Here is a 17,658-nt window from a genome sequence, read left to right as displayed (position 1 = left end):
ATTTTTATATATTTTTTATCTCAAAAGATAAATTTTATTATTACATGAAAATAGTGATGAAAAATTCATGATATATTTTTTTAATATGTCTTGTAGTGTTTGCTATCATCTCCGCAAAAGTTGAACTTAAAAATCCACTTGTGCATGGAGAGAAAAAAAGACAATCCACTTGTGCATGGAGAAAAAAAAAGACAAATTATGTTAAGGGTACAAATGATATAGTTTAGGAATAAACTGAACTAAGAAATACTTCAGGGTTATCCAGACTTTGATTATACTTGAAGGGAGTAATTTGAACTTTTTCCACGGCATGTTCACCAAATTCTACTCTGACGTTAACACTAGGGGGAAGTTGCTGGTGTCCACATGTCAGAGGGAAGTTGAGTCAGATTGACCTGGACAAATCCTTATTCCACTATGCACAGATTTGCGCTACATTTTACAGAAATATATAACACACTGACGCTCCCAACAATTGACTCTGTCACTCCAGAACAAAACTAACCAGCTGTCCCTGACTCCGTGTTAGAATAGATAAACCGAACATGTATTTTAATGTCAATAGTACATTAGTACTGCAGGCTAGAGGCTACACAATAAGCGAGCAGACCTGGTTTGGAAGCATTGTGTTAGCAACCTAAAGGGGTATGATACCCTATTTACAGAATATATTATGGTTGCTCTTGAATCAGAAATCTGTCTATGACCAAGGCAATGCACAAATGTAGAGCCACGACTGCATGTCAAGGCTAAAATGTGGCAACCAGCAGGAGAGCATAGTAGCATACACGATAAAGAGGTTGTCCTATGCTGTACAGAATTTACAAAATCGCTGTGCATTGTGAAATCACCCATAATTTACTGAACCGCCAAGCGTTGGAGATGATCCATGAAGACTTGGAAGCTCACGTCATCCGTGAAAAGAACATCCCCTCCCGGCGGTGGCGGATTGTCGGAGTTATACGTGACAGATGGATTGAGCTTTGCCAGTAAAAATCGGGCCTGCAGTTATCAAAAGAAAGTAAATTCAACAGAAATGGCACTCGCTCCATTCTCTTTTGTTCGATGTTAATGCATTTGTACAGTTGTTGAGATGTAACTTTTGCAGTTACCCCTTGTGGCTTTATTTTACTAGAAATTAAAAATTCTCTGTTTATATAAGTAACTTTGACAACAAGTATAGTGATATAGTTCTATTCGTCCAACCTTGATAGTTTTAACAAGTTAATGGTTATATAAATTTGATGGAGGTTGACCACATGGATTTCAAAGGGGGGAAACAGAGGGAACAATTCATTTGCTCAGTTAGTTCATGAGCATCCCCTGATATACTGAATGGTTATTGGACTAAATTGCAGTTTTCAACTGAGTTTGGACCACTAGTTCCAAACTGAAAGTAAGCTGAATTTGTAAATCTTATCCAGTAGGAGAACAAAGTTTGCACTTACTTAAACAGATATGCAGAGAAATTTCCTGAGTGCAAAACAGTGTCTTGAAAAAAAAAAAGAACTTATTAAAAAAAGAAATAACCTGAGAACCATATTGATCGCACACAACCAAACGAGGCACAGGAAAGCGCTCCTTGATTACTGCATCAGCTTCCTCCTTTGGAGCTTGCAACAACTGGGCAAATGCCTGAACATCACACAGGTTAGTTAGGTTAGTTATTTGTTTGTTAATGTAGCATATACTGTATATAGTGAAGCCCACTGTTCTTAGATCGGCCTTACAGCCCCATGTCTACGGCTCTGAACCATATAATCTAAGCTTGGATTTTTTTTAACATGAGAAAGATTGGAAGAATTTCAAACATTTTGATGTAAAGGCAAATTGTTCAAGAGTTTTAGACCAAGCCTGGGTAAAAGGTCATCTATAGTCATAAGTATGTAAATACATATAAGTAAAGCTACATGGAGCTCAACAGGCTAAATCTAGTGTTTAAGGTTTCAATTGACAAAATATTACCTCGTGGCCTTCTTGATCTTGGTAACCAGCCTTTCGCCACTGTGCAATTGTTACTCCATGGAATATGACAACAGTAAAATAAGAATCCAACAAAAGGATCCTATCGGCTGCAATTGCAGTTACATCCAACAGAACAGGCTCTGGACCTGATTGAAATGAATAAGATATAAGTGATGGCTGGATCATCACAACTGCATTCGCTACATTCTCTCTGTTTAACATCATTGTGAAATATGCAGTTTCATCTGGACTATTGTTAGAAACCTGAATGGGAAATAAAATAAGTTAGTGCACGGAGAAGTATGATTCCACATGGTCTGTTGATGAGAACTTCTCAACAAACCAGGGAAAATGCTTTACCTGAACGAACTGAGATCGTCTCAAATTAAACATAAACTGGGGAAAAATTGACAGACGAGGGGATAAACTGAAAGATGAGGGTGTTTCTTTGTGATACTCTCCAAACTTCGAGCATAAACTAATCAATGCTCGATCAAGCCATCTTATCGGGTCAAAATCAGCCTGAATGAAACATGAAGATATATTGAGTATATTAAGGTTCCAAAAACAGAAACAATCAATAACTTCAGCGAGCTGGCAACATTTTATTACTGGAAACATATTCATACTTTTGCGTTGGATTTGTGGTCATACGAGAAGGGATCGAGTCCGGAATGAGGATATACGTGATAGGTTAGGGGTAGCACCAATTGAAGAAAAGCTTATCCATAAGGCGTGATAGTAATGTGAAGAGAGGCAGAGGAAGACTAAAATTGACATGGGAAGAGGCAATGAAAGGAGATTTGAAGGGATGGAATATACCCAAAGATTTAGCTCTGGATAGGAGTGCTTGGAAAACAGCTATTCATGTGCCCGAACCCTGATTTGTGGCTCTTGTTGGGTTTCAACTCTAGCCTACCCTAACTTGCTTGGAACTGAAAGGCTATGTTGTTGTTGTTGTTGTTGTTGTTGTTGTTGTTGTTGTAAACATATTCATACTTTTGTGATACTATCTCCTATCTCAAGCGAATAAATTCATCTATCATGTCAGGTATGCTCTAATTCTAAAATAATTTAAGAAGCATAAGTACCTCAGCTTCCATCTTAAATGAGACCAAGCGTGCCATGACTGCAGCAGCTGCTTCTTGATCAAAGCCAGCTATTAGCTCCTGAAGCACATGCAACCCAAGTAAGTAAAATACTATATTTGTTTCCAAAAGAAACATAACAAGGAAAAAACAGGTGATACCATTCAATAGACTAAACAGAAAAATGATTGACTATCATGGCTAGAAGAAAACTTGCCTGCACACCACCAGAACCAGCAACCCATTTTCTCGAAAGTGTAGTAGCTCGTAATCTCATCTGACCCTCATGATGCTGGTAACTGCACAAAGCACCTCCAAGTCAGTTACATAAAATTCTGACAACATTACCTTTTTACCTGAAAATGACGGAGGCAAAACAGATTCCCTACTAGGTTAAGAATTGGAAGTAGAACTGATCATTTGCTGATTGACCAATTGAATCTGACCCATCCTTCTTTGCAATATCAAATATTAAACATAGTGATGTTTTCCTGTCTAGACCACACATCTTCCAAGCACTGGTGTTTCCCTGACCCACGATTGTATCTGAGGATAGAGGACTTTTCTGCATAATCAACAGCATGCAAAAAGATTCAGATGTATAGTGTCAGATCCAAAAAATTGACAATATGCAACTGATACAAGCTATACCTTCTCCAGGGAAGTACAAGGTCCAATAATTCCTTGGATTTTGACGTCCTTTGAGCAGTTAATCTCAAATATACCGCTGCAAATATAATTCATACACGTAAATCAAAACACTCAAATAACTGATATGCTAAGATATATTAAAGACCATGAAGAGTATATTTACTTGAATGATAAATCAAGATCATTGTCACTTGACTGAAAGATTCGTCGAAGTGAGTCTTTAAAAACAGAATGACCAAAACTTTCTGCAAGCACAACTATTCCACCAGTTCTCTCCACTGCAACCTTCATCTCAGCAACACCAACCTGAGAAAGAGAATATAAACAAGATTTTTTAATTCAAAAAAAAGCAGCTTGTGCATACTGAACCACCACAGTATCGAGATGTACTAACTACTAGTAGTTTTTTTCATTACCGTATTTCAAATGACAACTATTTGACTTATATTGTTGCACACACTACTACGATAGAGTTAAAAAAATGATAAACAAGACTATATCACCAAGTTTAGCAACTAATTACATGGTGGGTGAATGTTAAACTAATAACAACTCCAGAAAAAAAATACATCAGTTACTTTACCAAATTGGGTGAAGCATTGAGTTCATATGCCAGTATGCACATTGCACATGCCTACTAAGTTTCTGTTGAATGGCTCATCATATCATATATTGACTTGGTGAGGCCACAAGAAAAGAAAAAAGAAAAAAAGTTGTGCAATATCAGTCTATGAATTATTGCATATCAAGATTAGTTCAATTCCCAGCTAACAATACAAACCAAGAAAATGAAGCAAACATTTCATAAAATAAAAAAAGGAACAGAACAAGGGCCTTGTTCAACGTGCTAACGTTTGATCCAGACCCAGACTTCAAAAGGAAAAGGAAAGGCAACAAACCTGGTCAAGCGCACAAGCAAATAAATCAAGTACATGCCCTTGATTCACAAGCTGCTTAGAGATATCCTCGTAGAACTTAACAGCTTTGTTATAAAGTGGAGCTGAACCTTTATTGAGGTCTTTGTGTGAGCGAATCGGTTCTGATAGGGATTTGGATACGATCTGAAATTTTTGAGAGAATATCATTATATAAAGTACTTAGAAAGCATAAGCGATAAATGACCAGTGGCAGTTTCTAAGAAAAAACATGATATTGGAGACAATCCGATTCTCAATGATAATCAATATCCAAGGAGGATTAATGTCATGGACATACTCGTGCCAACATTTCATCACTATCACACAAGCAGAATTCTATAGCAAGTGGGAAACAAACAGGATAAAATGGCATTTAACTTTATCCGGAAAAAAAATCATGTACATTGAGAAAACTTAAGTAGAATGTCCAAAACAGGTTGATCTTATTTTCATATTACACACAAAGCAGGAGAGGTTTAATATACTTTCACTACAGATAAGAAACACAAAATTATATCCAGAACAGTAGAACATATAGCAAGGTGCAAAACCACAAACTTACCACCACATGAACGTGAACTCTAAATATACACAAACCTTATAACAATTAACAAGTTTAGCCATATCTAAGTCTTTTAAAATTAATCCAGTCGATTTGGATGGTTGCGCGATGTTTTCAAACAACTAGACGTGGAGCCAAACACAATCTGTTTGCCAGTACCAACCCAAGTAGGATGGGGTGTAATGAGTAGTTGCAAAGCGTATTGAAGGGAAAATGCTTTATTACTTATAAAGTTATAATAAAGAGATTAGAGATAGTTTGTGTAGTGGTAGGAGAATGATTACAAACACCAACCACTATAAAAGGCAGTCATGGCAACATAACTGTTATGCGCAACACAGCAATAGTACCGCAGGTACTGTAGCAACAGGCCTGTGTGGCTAGGATTTTGGAAGCCATCTTTCTATGGTTAAGATTGTAGCTTTCCTGATAAAAAATATTATAGCTTTCCATTATATTCCATAACAGTTAATTAGTTTCCTAGGATATATCTACTGCTTGTTGTTTTTAGATAATGATATCTACCGCTTGGTATCTTATCTATTGGTTAGGATGGTTACTATAAATTGATTTTACCTGTATCTGTTAGGAGAGCCTCTAATAAGGAAGCTTATTGCAACCACTGTAATTAAGCATGAATCAAAACAACGCATTCTGGTCTTAGCTTCCCTAGGAGTGGCAACACTAACTGGCCATCCTAACATCTACATTTACAGCATCGGTGTAGATAAGAAAATGTGAATGAAGCTTAAAGCCGTGGCATTAAAAAAAAGAACTTTTGACTTACAGAACCAGGTCCCTCTGTAGATGGGCCACCTACAAAAGCCATAATTCTAGCACCTGATCCAGGGACACAAACCCCCAAGAGACTAGCAGCAACACTTAATGCAACTCCGGTACATCTGGATGAACGTTTATCAGCTGGAACAGGCCAAGGGTCCCTTTGCAGTTCTTCTATAACCTACAGAAAAAGGAAAACAGTGTCAATAACGTAATGATGGAATGGAAAATTGGTACATCACGTGAGAGTGGCCATTTCACAATGTTCCACATTTTGAGTAAAGTACTTTGATGTGTCATGGTTTCATAATCAAGCAGAGGTCTTAACTGAATTCAACACAAACTCGCACTCAGAGGCAGGCAGCAGGAACCTAGCAATGCTCCCTGTTGAAAGGCCATCCCTTGCACCTGCGATCACACCTGTTGTGGGTTTAGTTTTCCCAGCAAAGAAGCTCATTTGGTCCAGAATTTGCTCCTTTGTAACTTCTTTTGTCCCTTTGAACACATATGACTTTGGCAACAAGCCAAAACCCAATTCGTGCACCTATGTGGAACGAATGTAATTGTATTAGTTATTGACCAGTGCATTCAGCAACGAAGTATCAATGAAAGAGATGATAATGACCTGCACATATGTCCCAAAAGTAATAAATCCAACAAGGGATTGATCTGGCAATAGTTCAATAGCTTGTGCTAGAGCAGACTTCAAATAGCCAATCTCCTCCTCAATCATACATGTATCAACAACAAATAGGAAGACTGGAGGCACCACAGGACCCGTTTCAGCAGTGGATGCGTACTCAACGGTGGTAAATTGTGGAAAGAGTTCGGCAGGGAGATTGTTTTCTGAAATAGTGTAGTAGTGTTGGGGGAAGTGATTGCGCTGAAAGCAGAATGGACAGACCCAAATCTTAGCGACAAAGTCAACTACGGAGAAGGGGTTGAGGATAGAGCGGCACATGCGGCAACGGAGTGGGGCATAAGGAAGAACAGGAATGGCGGGATTTGGCTTTAGAGGAGTAAAAATGGCAGAAACAGGGACCACGCAGTTAATAGCATCTTGCTTTGTGCCTGGTATAACATTCCATGCCATTCTTATCCCATCCTGGGCCTCAAGGTCGAGAAACTCAGACATTTTCTGTAATCAAGTCGCAATAGTGATGAATTGTTCAAAGGAACCTCTGTTTCACAACAGTGTCAGGCCTCTGTCAGCGGCAAGCTCTCCATCCTGTAACAGCCAATTCAACATTGGGTTAAATTGGTGAAAGCCAAAACCAATGGAGAATAAAAGAATAGTAAGTCAGTAACAACAACTGATATAAACAAAACAAAATACAGCCAGCGTACGAACAACTGATATTAAAGGCAGTATCAGTCATTGTGAGCTTCTGAATTATCAAACCACTGCAGCTGTCTCCAGGTTAAGACTAGTGCCCAAAGTGATCCTAGAATGAATCTCCAAACTATTCCTGAACAGAGAGTTAACCTCATAATTGTCTTAGCATCTGAGAAACCCCTTTTAAAATGTTATATCACTAATAACAGTATTAAAGCTGATAAGTGGAGGTCTCTAGTCTCCACATGGGTAGTCATCGCTACCTGCGGAGGAGATTGCTCATGCCGATATCACGAGGCATATGGGTTCAGTTAAACCCCAATTTGTGTTTAAAATTAAAGGCATTAGCTGCGAAATTAAATTCTAAAATAATACATCACACAAACCAATTCGCAAATGTCTGGACGGATTGGAGCATCAATTCCAGCAAATAATTGGACTCGATTTCTCACAGCAATTTTCCCGCAGAGCAAAACCCCACCCATTTCCAGAACAGCTGACGCAAGCAAGCTAGGGCTTTCCTTACCAACAGAAGACGAAACCGACCCCAAGTTCGGATAGATCTCCGCTCCTGAGAAAGGAGGGCGCCGACGATGATGGCTAGAAAGGTAGAATTCCGCTGAAGCGCCGGTGTGCTTCACTTCAGTAGGAGGAGGAGGACTGGAGGGTTCGGCGATGGTGCGAGGCAGGGGAGCAGGGGGAGGAAATTGGCGGAAGGTTTCGGCTGTTGGTGGTGGAATCGCGCCGCCCGCGCGAGGGGATAGGGTGGAGCGGGGAGCCGGCGGAGAGCAGGGCTAGGCAAGGGACGGCGATCGGTCGCCTCGCCGCCGAGGGGAGGAGAACTGGAACACGACAGTCCTGCGGGTTGGGAGTTGGGACTGGTAGTACTCCGTACTTGTCAGCTCCGACTCCGGTAGACTTGGGTAAAAGTTTCAGAAATAAAGTTGGATTTTGTGCAAGGAAGGCCTGGTTTATAGCTGAACATAGGGGTGGGTATCCCGTAATTCGAGTATTTTAAAATTTGAATTTTCAAAATAACTACGGTAACCGCACCTAAAAATACCTGAAGAAAATATCGGATTCAGGTTTGCTCGAAATACCCAATAAATTATCTATACCTATATATTAAACCTCCTTGGCTATTTATGTGGGACCCACGTACTATTCGGGTGGGACCTGCTGGTCCTCGGGTGGACCCACGTACTATTCAGGTGGGATCCGCACGCATTGCTTGGTGGGACCCATAATTCTATTGAGTGGGTCCCACAATAAAAAAATTAATATGTTTTTCCCATTCAGCAAGCAAGGAAGGTCTCAAGCTATAATACACTTAATAAAGACTTACAGTCGGATCTTATATTGTAACAGCACTTTCAAGAAGCGTTCATCATCTCTATACTGTGTTCCCCACACATTTAATAAAGACTGATAGTCAGATCTCATATTGTAACAACACCTTCAAAGCGTTTATCTCTATGCTGTGTTCCCCACGGTTCTATTAAGTGGGTCTCATGAGTAAAAAATTATATTTTTCCAATTGTCGAGCGGGAAAGACCTTAAGTTACTTTAACGAATTTAATAAAGATGCTATGTCCCTATCATGCTGCCCTCAGCACGTAAACAGAAGTTAACACCGTTTCAACCGATTTTTTTTCACGACAATAATTCGGAACGGGCGCGCAAGGCGCGTCCATCCGCCTAGCATCCATTTATCCCCTACCACCGCCATGCCATGCACACAACTCTAAGTAGTACATGGGATGAAAAAAAACACATTTCAACATATCACATACTAATGTCCACATCAAACAAAAGTAAATAGATAGACAAATTAATAAATTTTGCTACATTTACAACCTAGTAATGCATAATCAAATATCTTCTAATATAGTTCGGTTAAATCGGATACCGGAGTTGAATACCCAAATTAAATTTGGGTTTCTTAAATTCGTGCCCGAAATAGTGATAGGGAATATCGGGTTCGGATATTTCGGGTTCGGAAAATTCTGCCCACCCCTACCTAAACAGGTGTAAGGTAATCTTGGCAGGGGGCTTACTAGCTGAATTACTATTTTTTCCGAATATAAAGCGGGAGCACTGTTATATCACCTATGAAGAGGAAGGATATAAGGTTTTAAAAAAATCAATATTAGATAAAAACTTGCACACTCATGCTCAATTTGAAGATACAAAATCATAGAAACTAGGGTAACTTGGTCCCCAGAGGCCATCCTTAATAGCGCCATTTTTACTTTTTATCTCCTGTTCAACCGCAGACTCTCATGAGCACACACATACTCCACTTTATGAATACATATACATACCTCTACTCTAATGAGCACCTCCGAGAGATTAAACTAGCATATCCTTGAGATTGACGAAATTACCACTAACGTCTTGTTATCGACGGGCATGTCACCTACCATTAAAACAATAGCACAAGTTAAATCTGGGCATCTATTCTTTTTCAAAAAAAAATTGCCGCTTTGACTCGCTTCAATTGCTTAGGCTGATTTGTGAGCTCTTACTTCCACCGTTCCTTCACCTCTAATGCCATTGCGGGAGCTGACACTTGATTTTTTTCTCTTGCGAATCACATAGTATAGACGCAGATGTTCACAAATACGTACACCTCTAGAAAAACACACACGCAACCCTACCCTATGAACACCTTCGAAAGACTGAGCTGACAAATCCTCGAGATTGAAGAAGTCACCACTAGCGCCTCGCTGTCGACGGGCATGTCGCGTACCACTAAAAGAATAGCGCTGGTTAAATCTTGGAATAAATCTAGAAAATGTGAGCATCAGTAACGAGTCGAGAACTCAAACCCTAGGGAGCAGTTCCACAACAAGGAACCTTACCAACTGAGCTACGCTCTGTTCACAGCTGACACTTGGATTAACCAACCTATTTAATAAAGCCATCATTTGTTTCCATGCCTCCCTGGCAAAGGTGCACTAAAGGTTGCAGAGGACACAAACCAAAAATGATGAATCACTGGAAATGTGGAGCTAAAAAAACTTATAAGGAAAATTGAGTCAACGAGAAAATGGTAAACAACATTCCTGTAAAAATGTTGAATCAACAAATTTAGTGAGTAAAAATAAATATTGGGTCAACAGAAAAAGCCCATGGGAAGGAACATAGTAAAAAGAAATGAGTGGAAAAGTATCCAAAAAGGAAAGAGGTGAGAAAAAATAATTGCTAGTAGTAAAATAGAAAGAGGTGGGAGGAAATTGACCACACTACTAAGCAAAATAGTGGTGCACCGCCAAATAAGAGAATCCCTTTGTTGAAAATGGCGTGGCAATTGGGCTTAATATAATTTGTTTGAGCTATAAAATAATTTATTGTCTTTTGTTTTTCCCAAAACACAATACATATGTAAACACTCATGTACAAACACACATGTTCGCTCCTATAAATCCACACTTATATCTATGAGGACTCATGAGAGACTGGACCTGTATTATCTTGATTAACAAAGTCGCACGGCACCTCATTGTCACGGGTTACCCACCACTGAAAGAACCCTTGCAAAATTAAAGGCTCAAACACGAGTAGACAAGTTCCATCATACAAAACCTAACCAACTGAGCGGAGAGTTCATAAGACTCTATTAGTTTACCTTTATCCAGCTAGCAAATCCTTTTGTATTTGTGAGAGGTTAACTGGTCTTTTATTTTTCTTCTTTGTTGAAAAGTACTTGTTTTCTCTACTATTAACAAAAGCATCATCACTAATATAAATAGTACTTAATGGAAAACAAATTTGAAAATCTAATTTAGGGTTTGTTATAGTTTCTACTTGAGTTGTTATCGAATATATTGTCCACTTCGACTGAAAAGTATTTTTTAAAAATATCAATGTGTGTACTTGAATAATTAAGCAAAATAATAAATGCCATTTATTTTTTTAAAAATATTTCGTTTGTAGGGCATCTTTCAAACTATACGTGTACTACGGAGTTACTTGTTAATATACTTGCATAGCACATGAACCTTAATAGACTGGCCAGAGTAGTGTAAACGAGTTAAATTTTTGAGGAAAGTCGCTAAGGGCCTCTTGCTAGTTGCTACAATATCATCGCACCACGTACTTTGTTCGGTTGCTAATTGCTAGTTGCCACGAGGATATATGGCGTGTTCGGTTGCAATTGCAAAACGAGGCCTTTCGTGTGCCTCACAAAATCACGGAGGCCCGCATCAACATGTTGTCGCCATGTCAGGTTATCCCCGCAACTTGTGCAGACGAGATGGCGAAGACACTGTAGCGCTCGACGTCGACATCGTGGCCTTCAATTCGCGTGTTATACTGCCCACGTCAACATCGTCTCCCTCGGTTGCTGTCTTGCTTCCATCCCGGCAAACATTGCAAGAACTAGTAAACTGCAAAACGACTCAACGGTCTCGTTTCAAGAAAAAAACGACTCAACGGCGGTAACAAAAGCTCTCATTAATTCTTCCGATCACTTGTGTTGAATTACTACAGGTTTACAACTGAACAACGCACGCCATTGCCATCGAGAGCCTTGGCCTTCTTCCTTGGCTCAAAAAGCGATCGATCGACTGGCTCACCATGCACACCCGCATGCACACCACGTGCAGTCACACGAACCCTTCATCTTCAAAGCCATGGCCACCACACCGCCGTCGGCATCCGGGCCAATAATTACACAGCTTCGTGCCTCGATCGCTCTCCCACCACCACCTCTCTGCCTGCCTGCCCCCAACGCTTCCACTCACCACCGTCTTCTTCTCCCTTTCCTTCCCTTCTTCCCCTCCCCTGTTCCGCACCACCGACGACGACGAAGGCACCGTCCGACGCGCCGCCACGGCGCGCACCGGCCGACATGTCCCACCACCTCGGCCGCGTCGTCAGCGACCTCAGCCACAGCAACTCCCGCGGAGCGAGGGGCCGGGGCCTCCGCCACCAGAGCACGGCGACGAGCAACACCGACGGCGGCGGCAACGGCGGCAAGGCCAAGCAGAAGCTCGCGCTCCTCTTCTCCGGCGTCGTCGCCTGGACAAGAAGCGAGAGCAGCGCCGCCACCGAAGCGGGCAGCGGCAGGGCGAAGAACAGGAAGCAGGAAACCACCAGGGCCGGAACAGGCGCCAGGCGTCGAGGCCTCGACATAGTGGTGGCGGTGCGGAAGTACGTGTCCATGGTGGAGCAGCTCTTCGCGTCCTACTCCGGCGGTAGCAGCAGCAGCAGCAGCCGGGACGGGGACGGGCGGGACGTGCGGCGGCGGAGAGTGCACACGTTTACCTACGGCCGCGGCGGCGGTAGCACCGCGTCGTCCAAGCGGCACAAGGGGAGGCTGTCGTCGGCGCCCGCGTCGCTGCGGGGGTCGCCCGCCAACAGCGGGCACCTCTCTGTGGGGGACTCGGTGACGAAGACGTCGACGCCGTCGGAGGTGAGCACGATGGAGGAGCTGCGCAGCGCCATCCAGGCCGCCATCGCGCACTGCAAGAACTCTGGCGTCGCCACCTCGCAGAGCGCCGCCGGCGGCGGTGGCGACAAGCAGCAGCAGGAGGAGGAGCGTAAATGTTGAGGCGGTGGTGGCGTGTAGCGGGTGTCTTTGCGTGCGTGACACTTCACGGTGGTACGTCACGAGCAAACGTACGTACGCGCAGTCATGTACAGTGCGTATTCGGGCCATGGCCGACCGTGACAAAGTTTAATGGTTTCGGTGTGTGTTTTATCCAGAAGTGTAAAAATCAAACTGCATACATGATCGAAAACAACGCAAAGTGCAAGGAGAACAAGAGGTTCATCTGTAGCGAATTGTGTACAATTCTGTGAACTAAGATGACCCGCGCGGGTCGCTAGTTTTTTTCTAACATTTCTTTTTTCAATTTTTCAATTCCAAAAATAGATTCAAATTATTTTGTTTAGTCATGTCATCATAATTGTTTTGTCTGAATGGTCTGGATCAAGCTATCATCTATGTCTTTTTCAACATCATATTTGCCATGTATTTTTTGCAACATGAATTCAAGAGAAAAGTGAATACTTTATATAGAAAAATATTTTTTGTATTTACTGAAAGTAATATAAAGAATTGTACATTTTTAACATGAATCTAATTTTTAACTTTTGATGTGGCGATCTACTTTGTTGCTTGAGAGTTTTAGTTATGGTGCATAATTAATTAATTATCCCTATATTTCTAGAAGAAGAACTATAGGTGAGTGGTTTAATGTATAGTAGTAGAAGCCATAATCTCCTATCTTTTCAGTGTTCTCCAATCTTAATTGCTATAGCCACCATACATGCATGCTTCCGTTTGTCTTTCCACACCCTCTTCTTTGTGCCCATCCTCTCTACCTTACTTCTGATCTTAAGGAGCTTTGTCCGTTATACCACGGTTATCGAAGATACATCTCTGATAGTGCATGGCGTTCTCTCTTATCGAACACTAACCACATGTTATTTTAGATGGCGTGCATGTCGAACATCAATTTTCGAGTTGCTTTGTGCTAGATCATATCATCACTCCGCCGTGACTGCATCATCTATCTTTCCTTTCTCCTAGACTTTAACCTCTTAGCCGTCCATGATCATAATGGTGCATAGCAAATACATCGTCATATTGTTTATGTCACTACCATATTTCTATTTACTGCCGTTCCCTTATGCCAATTAATTGATCAGAAACCTGCGAGGTTACTGGGCGGAGCTGGGCTAGCCCAACACCTAGGGCCACTAATGAGCCGATGGGCTTGCTGTAACTGGACCTCTTTTGTACTACAGTGTGTTAGTAAGGAGAAAATTGGCCAACTCCTAGGGCTCATGCCCCTAGTGGCCCTAGGCTTGAATCCGCCACTCTGCAGCGGCCATATATGGATTGTATGTAGTGTATGCATGTGGAGAATATCAGCTCAGCTAGTGCTGACAAACCCAGCACGCGACTCTACGTTCTCCTAGTGCATGTGCAAGCCGCCACCAAAGCAGACAGGGGGCGGGGCAACACCGCAACAAAAGAAAACGACAATCTGTGCCTCCCCTCCCCTGCAGCTACTGCTCTGTTTTGCCAGTCAATCAATCATTTACCACTCTAGAATGTGTCCAAGCTAGCCATCGACTTGCTCATCGACAACTCAGGTAGTGTATGACCCGCATCAACTGTGGATATAGTTGCTGATCTGATGGAAGAATCTGTTGTCACCTTAGCGCTTTACACCGACATTGCGGTTTGCTAATTTCTTCGATTTGCAATTTGCTAGCTACTTCCTTAGTCACATCGTGTTCTTCTTGTGCTTGCAATCGGGGAGGTGTTGAAGCCTGCTACCAAGATAATAGCCAATAGCCGATGATAAGGATAAAGAAAATGGAATATAACATGCCAGAGTCATCACCGATAATATTTACATAATTCCTAGCTGCTTCTTATGTCACGTTGCCTTTTGGTTGCAAAATCAGGGAGGCGTTGAAGACTAGATAGGGTATGTTTGGCATGGCTCTGCAGCTAAATTTCAGCAACTCCAACCAATTTTCCAGTTAAATATCCTAGCTCCAAAATTTCATGGAGCTGTAGTGCAAATGGGGATGAAGTTTTGGATCACCTCTTTTGCAGTTCCAAAACTACCCAATATGAACCTCCTCGTGGAGTTGTTGGGTAATTATCCACCAATACCACTGGTTAAAAAAATGGTTCATTTCTCCCCCCCCCCCCCCCCCCCCGTGACTCCCTCCCGCCGGCCACTGTCTTCCTCCCCTGCCGCCCGTCAACGCACCGCCGGGTGGCCCCTCCTGCTGCCCCTCTCGACCGCCACCGGCCACGTCCGCCGCTGCCCCACCTTCTGTTCGCCCCGCTATGGACCCCTCCGTCCCGCCGTCCGCCCACCCCGCCACACGCCCCGGCCGCCCACCTCGCCGTCCCACCGTCCGCGCCTACCCTGCTGGTACGAGCGTGCGCCCCGCTAGCCCTCCACCCACATCTTGCCTGGGCGGGGCTCCTCCACCGTCGGACCAGGCCGCCATCCTGAGACACGCCTCCCGCGCGTCCGCACCCCTTCCCGCGCCTTCTGAGGAAGAAAAAGATGGGGATAGAGAGGATGACAAGTAGGGCCTGAATTGAGGGGCAACAATGGCAATTCACACTGAAATCGGTTTTTTTGAAGCTGAGAGCACTCTTCTGGCCAAACACCCCATCTAGACCGCTCCAACTCCACCCAGAGCTGGTTCCATCTGGAGTTCTGAAGTGGAGCAGCTCTACCCAGAGTTGGAGCCATGCCAAACAGAACCATAATAACCATTGATAAGGATAAAAAAAAGGAAAATAATGGTCAATGATGTCCACGCCACTTCTCACCTCAACATGGAAGCTAATCTTATTATAGGAAATAATGTTTACAAAGTTGTTGGTCTCTTTCCAGTTGTATTGGATGCAGAGTGCTAATTTATTTGCTTTTTAATTTGGATGTTTAGAAATTCCAATTTTTATATATTATAACTTAAATTTGATAAGGACTCTTTAAGATAATATAAATTGCTAGATCATCATCAAAAAATCCAATGATTATTTTTTCTTTTTTTAATTAACGTGCCTCTTCCCTCTTCTTCTCTCCCTTATTCTTTCGCTCCCTCCCTTTGCTTCGGCAACCCGATGGCACAGAGGACAGATGCGCGCATGGGTGGGCGTGCGTCGGCCCAAGTGGCGCGGGGGCTGAGTTTGGCGGCTGGGGCGCATGACGGCTAGGAGTGGAGGCCGGCTGCAGTGCATCTCCGGCCAGCTCGAGGGATGCAGTGGGTCCATCCCGGTGTGGTACGCCTGCCAGCATGCTTTTCCTTTTGTTGTTTTATTTATTAACATTGTTTTATTTTTAATCGGTTTTTAGGGATCGGTGATGCCATCCTCCACCCCTGCAAATGGGATTTCAGGGGTGTTTTGTGATCCACCCCATGGTCTATTTTTAGCAGCTAGATTCAATAAGAATTTCTAGATCTTTCATATCTTACCAGCAACGATTTTAAGTATGCTATCTGTACAACCAAATCTATGCACAAATGCTTATTGTCAAAGCATTTTCTTTTTTACACTCTTCATTTTCATAAAAAAATATACAAACTAAATTCGTATGTAAAACCAATGCATAGATATGTTGTTTTAATTTTAAAATTTGGTTACTTAATTTTTTTGAAACATATACAGTTTTGTGATGACTTTGTCCTTGGCCAACTGCCGGTAACCAATTATTCATTGTAGGTCGCATATCCAAAAGCACATTTTCATCAACACACCTTGCCCGATAATCAATCATGATGCTTAATCTAGGCCACTGTTGACACGTGTATGAGGGTTTTAAATTTCGTTTTCAACTTTTTTGGGCCCCATCGAAATGAGCGAAATTCATGAAATTTTAGTCGAAATTCAGGTTACAAAGGTGGATCTTTCGGTGAATGGGGTGATATTTCGACAAATAGTAATTTGGTCATGATTGAAAAGACCAATTCAAGCTCTACTCGCCAGGGGCAGCAAGGTCGGTAGGAGACAGCAACGCCCAATTGCATATGCACCCCCCACCCCCCTCTCTCAACTCAATTTCTTCCAGAATTAATGTTTTCTCCTTTCCTCAACGCATAAATTAAATTAAGCCGTGGAGGCCGGTCCAAGTTTTGTGCTGGTCAAACTCAATGTGGGTGCATTTCAATGGGGATGGCTCCAACAAGGATGATTGTCGTGATTGGAATCGTGTGAGGCAAATGAAATGACCTCATTATCAGGTGGCCATCATGCTGCTATCTTCTTTCAAGTGAGAAAATATCTATTTTCAAACCGTTTTTTATTTCCATGCATCCCATACTATATCTTATCAAAGTTGGATCATAGTCCATGGATGGCTTAACCAGGTGCAGAACTGTAGATTATTTTTATTTTTTGTATTTTATTTTTAGTCGTATACTTTAAATATGGACTTTTCGAATTAGTTATCCTAGACCGTTAGATCATCATAAGATTTAATGGTGTATATTCCTTTTTTATTATTAACTTGAGATTTTTTAGAGCCTCCTGACAACGTAATGTGTCCTTTTGATATGGTGCCTGCAGGTAGCACGTAAATGGGCAGAAGAATTTGTTTGGTACTGATCATTACGGCATGCATGCGTTTGACTGCTCCTTGCTCTCCTCCTTTTGTTCTGCTGCGGTTTTGCCAATTGACATTGTCACACTGATATTTGCTCGAGAAGTTTCGAAGTTCGAACCTAACTTGCTAGCTGCTTTCTATGGCCTTTACGTACGACACGTTGCGTTCTTTCTTCGCGTAGCGTTTGCAATAAGGGAAGTGTTTAGAAGTGAACCGGTGATCACCTTGACTCCTCTCTCCTCAACGCATTAAAGGATTTTGATTA

The 17,658-nt window shown here is 42.2% G+C and overlaps 2 protein-coding genes across 3 annotated transcripts; one reads left to right on the top strand and one right to left on the bottom strand.

The window, feature by feature from the left end:
* Window positions 1–496: 496 nt before the first annotated feature.
* LOC117860897 (protein transport protein SEC23 C) lies at window positions 497–8,203 on the bottom strand. 2 transcript variants are annotated; one of them, XM_034744320.2, is made up of 14 exons: window positions 7,826–8,202; window positions 6,589–7,191; window positions 6,292–6,507; window positions 5,971–6,144; window positions 4,604–4,765; window positions 3,868–4,010; window positions 3,705–3,780; window positions 3,443–3,618; window positions 3,271–3,352; window positions 3,057–3,134; window positions 2,326–2,487; window positions 1,966–2,229; window positions 1,531–1,635; window positions 497–1,002 (listed from the first exon to the last, which is right to left on the bottom strand). In XM_034744320.2, exons 2-14 carry the CDS (start codon window positions 7,096–7,098, stop codon window positions 859–861), a joined length of 2,292 nt encoding a protein of 763 aa, XP_034600211.1. In that variant the 5' UTR covers window positions 7,099–7,191; window positions 7,826–8,202; the 3' UTR covers window positions 497–858. The 2 variants fall into 2 exon arrangements, with proteins under 2 accessions (XP_034600211.1, XP_034600212.1); XM_034744321.1 differs by lacking the exon at window positions 2,326–2,487 and having other exon boundaries at window positions 7,826–8,203.
* A 3,569-nt stretch (window positions 8,204–11,772) lies between these two features.
* Window positions 11,773–13,160, top strand: LOC117861539 (probable BRI1 kinase inhibitor 1). The gene has a single exon (XM_034745110.2). The coding sequence runs from the start codon at window positions 12,155–12,157 to the stop codon at window positions 12,854–12,856; it is 702 nt and encodes a 233-aa protein (XP_034601001.1). The 5' UTR covers window positions 11,773–12,154; the 3' UTR covers window positions 12,857–13,160.
* Window positions 13,161–17,658: the final 4,498 nt, after the last annotated feature.

Source organism: Setaria viridis, chromosome 6 (genome assembly GCF_005286985.2).
Source record: "Setaria viridis chromosome 6, Setaria_viridis_v4.0, whole genome shotgun sequence".
Taxonomy (NCBI): domain Eukaryota; kingdom Viridiplantae; phylum Streptophyta; class Magnoliopsida; order Poales; family Poaceae; genus Setaria; species Setaria viridis.
Note: the sequence above shows the minus strand (reverse complement) of the source record. Positions and strands in the feature narration are given on the sequence as shown.

Excerpts from the sequence above, each read along its gene's own strand:
- LOC117861539 (XM_034745110.2), top strand. The coding sequence starts at position 12,155 with ATGTCCCACCACCTCGGCCGCGTCGTCAGCGACCTCAGCCACAGCAAC.
- LOC117860897 (XM_034744320.2), bottom strand. The coding sequence starts at position 7,098 with ATGTCTGAGTTTCTCGACCTTGAGGCCCAGGATGGGATAAGAATGGCA. Across the intron at positions 6,508-6,588 it reads CTTTTGGGACATATGTGCAG|GTGCACGAATTGGGTTTTGG; the intron begins GTCATTATCATC and ends CGTTCCACATAG. Across the intron at positions 4,011-4,603 it reads TTGCTTGTGCGCTTGACCAG|GTTGGTGTTGCTGAGATGAA; the intron begins GTTTGTTGCCTT and ends TCTCTTTCTCAG.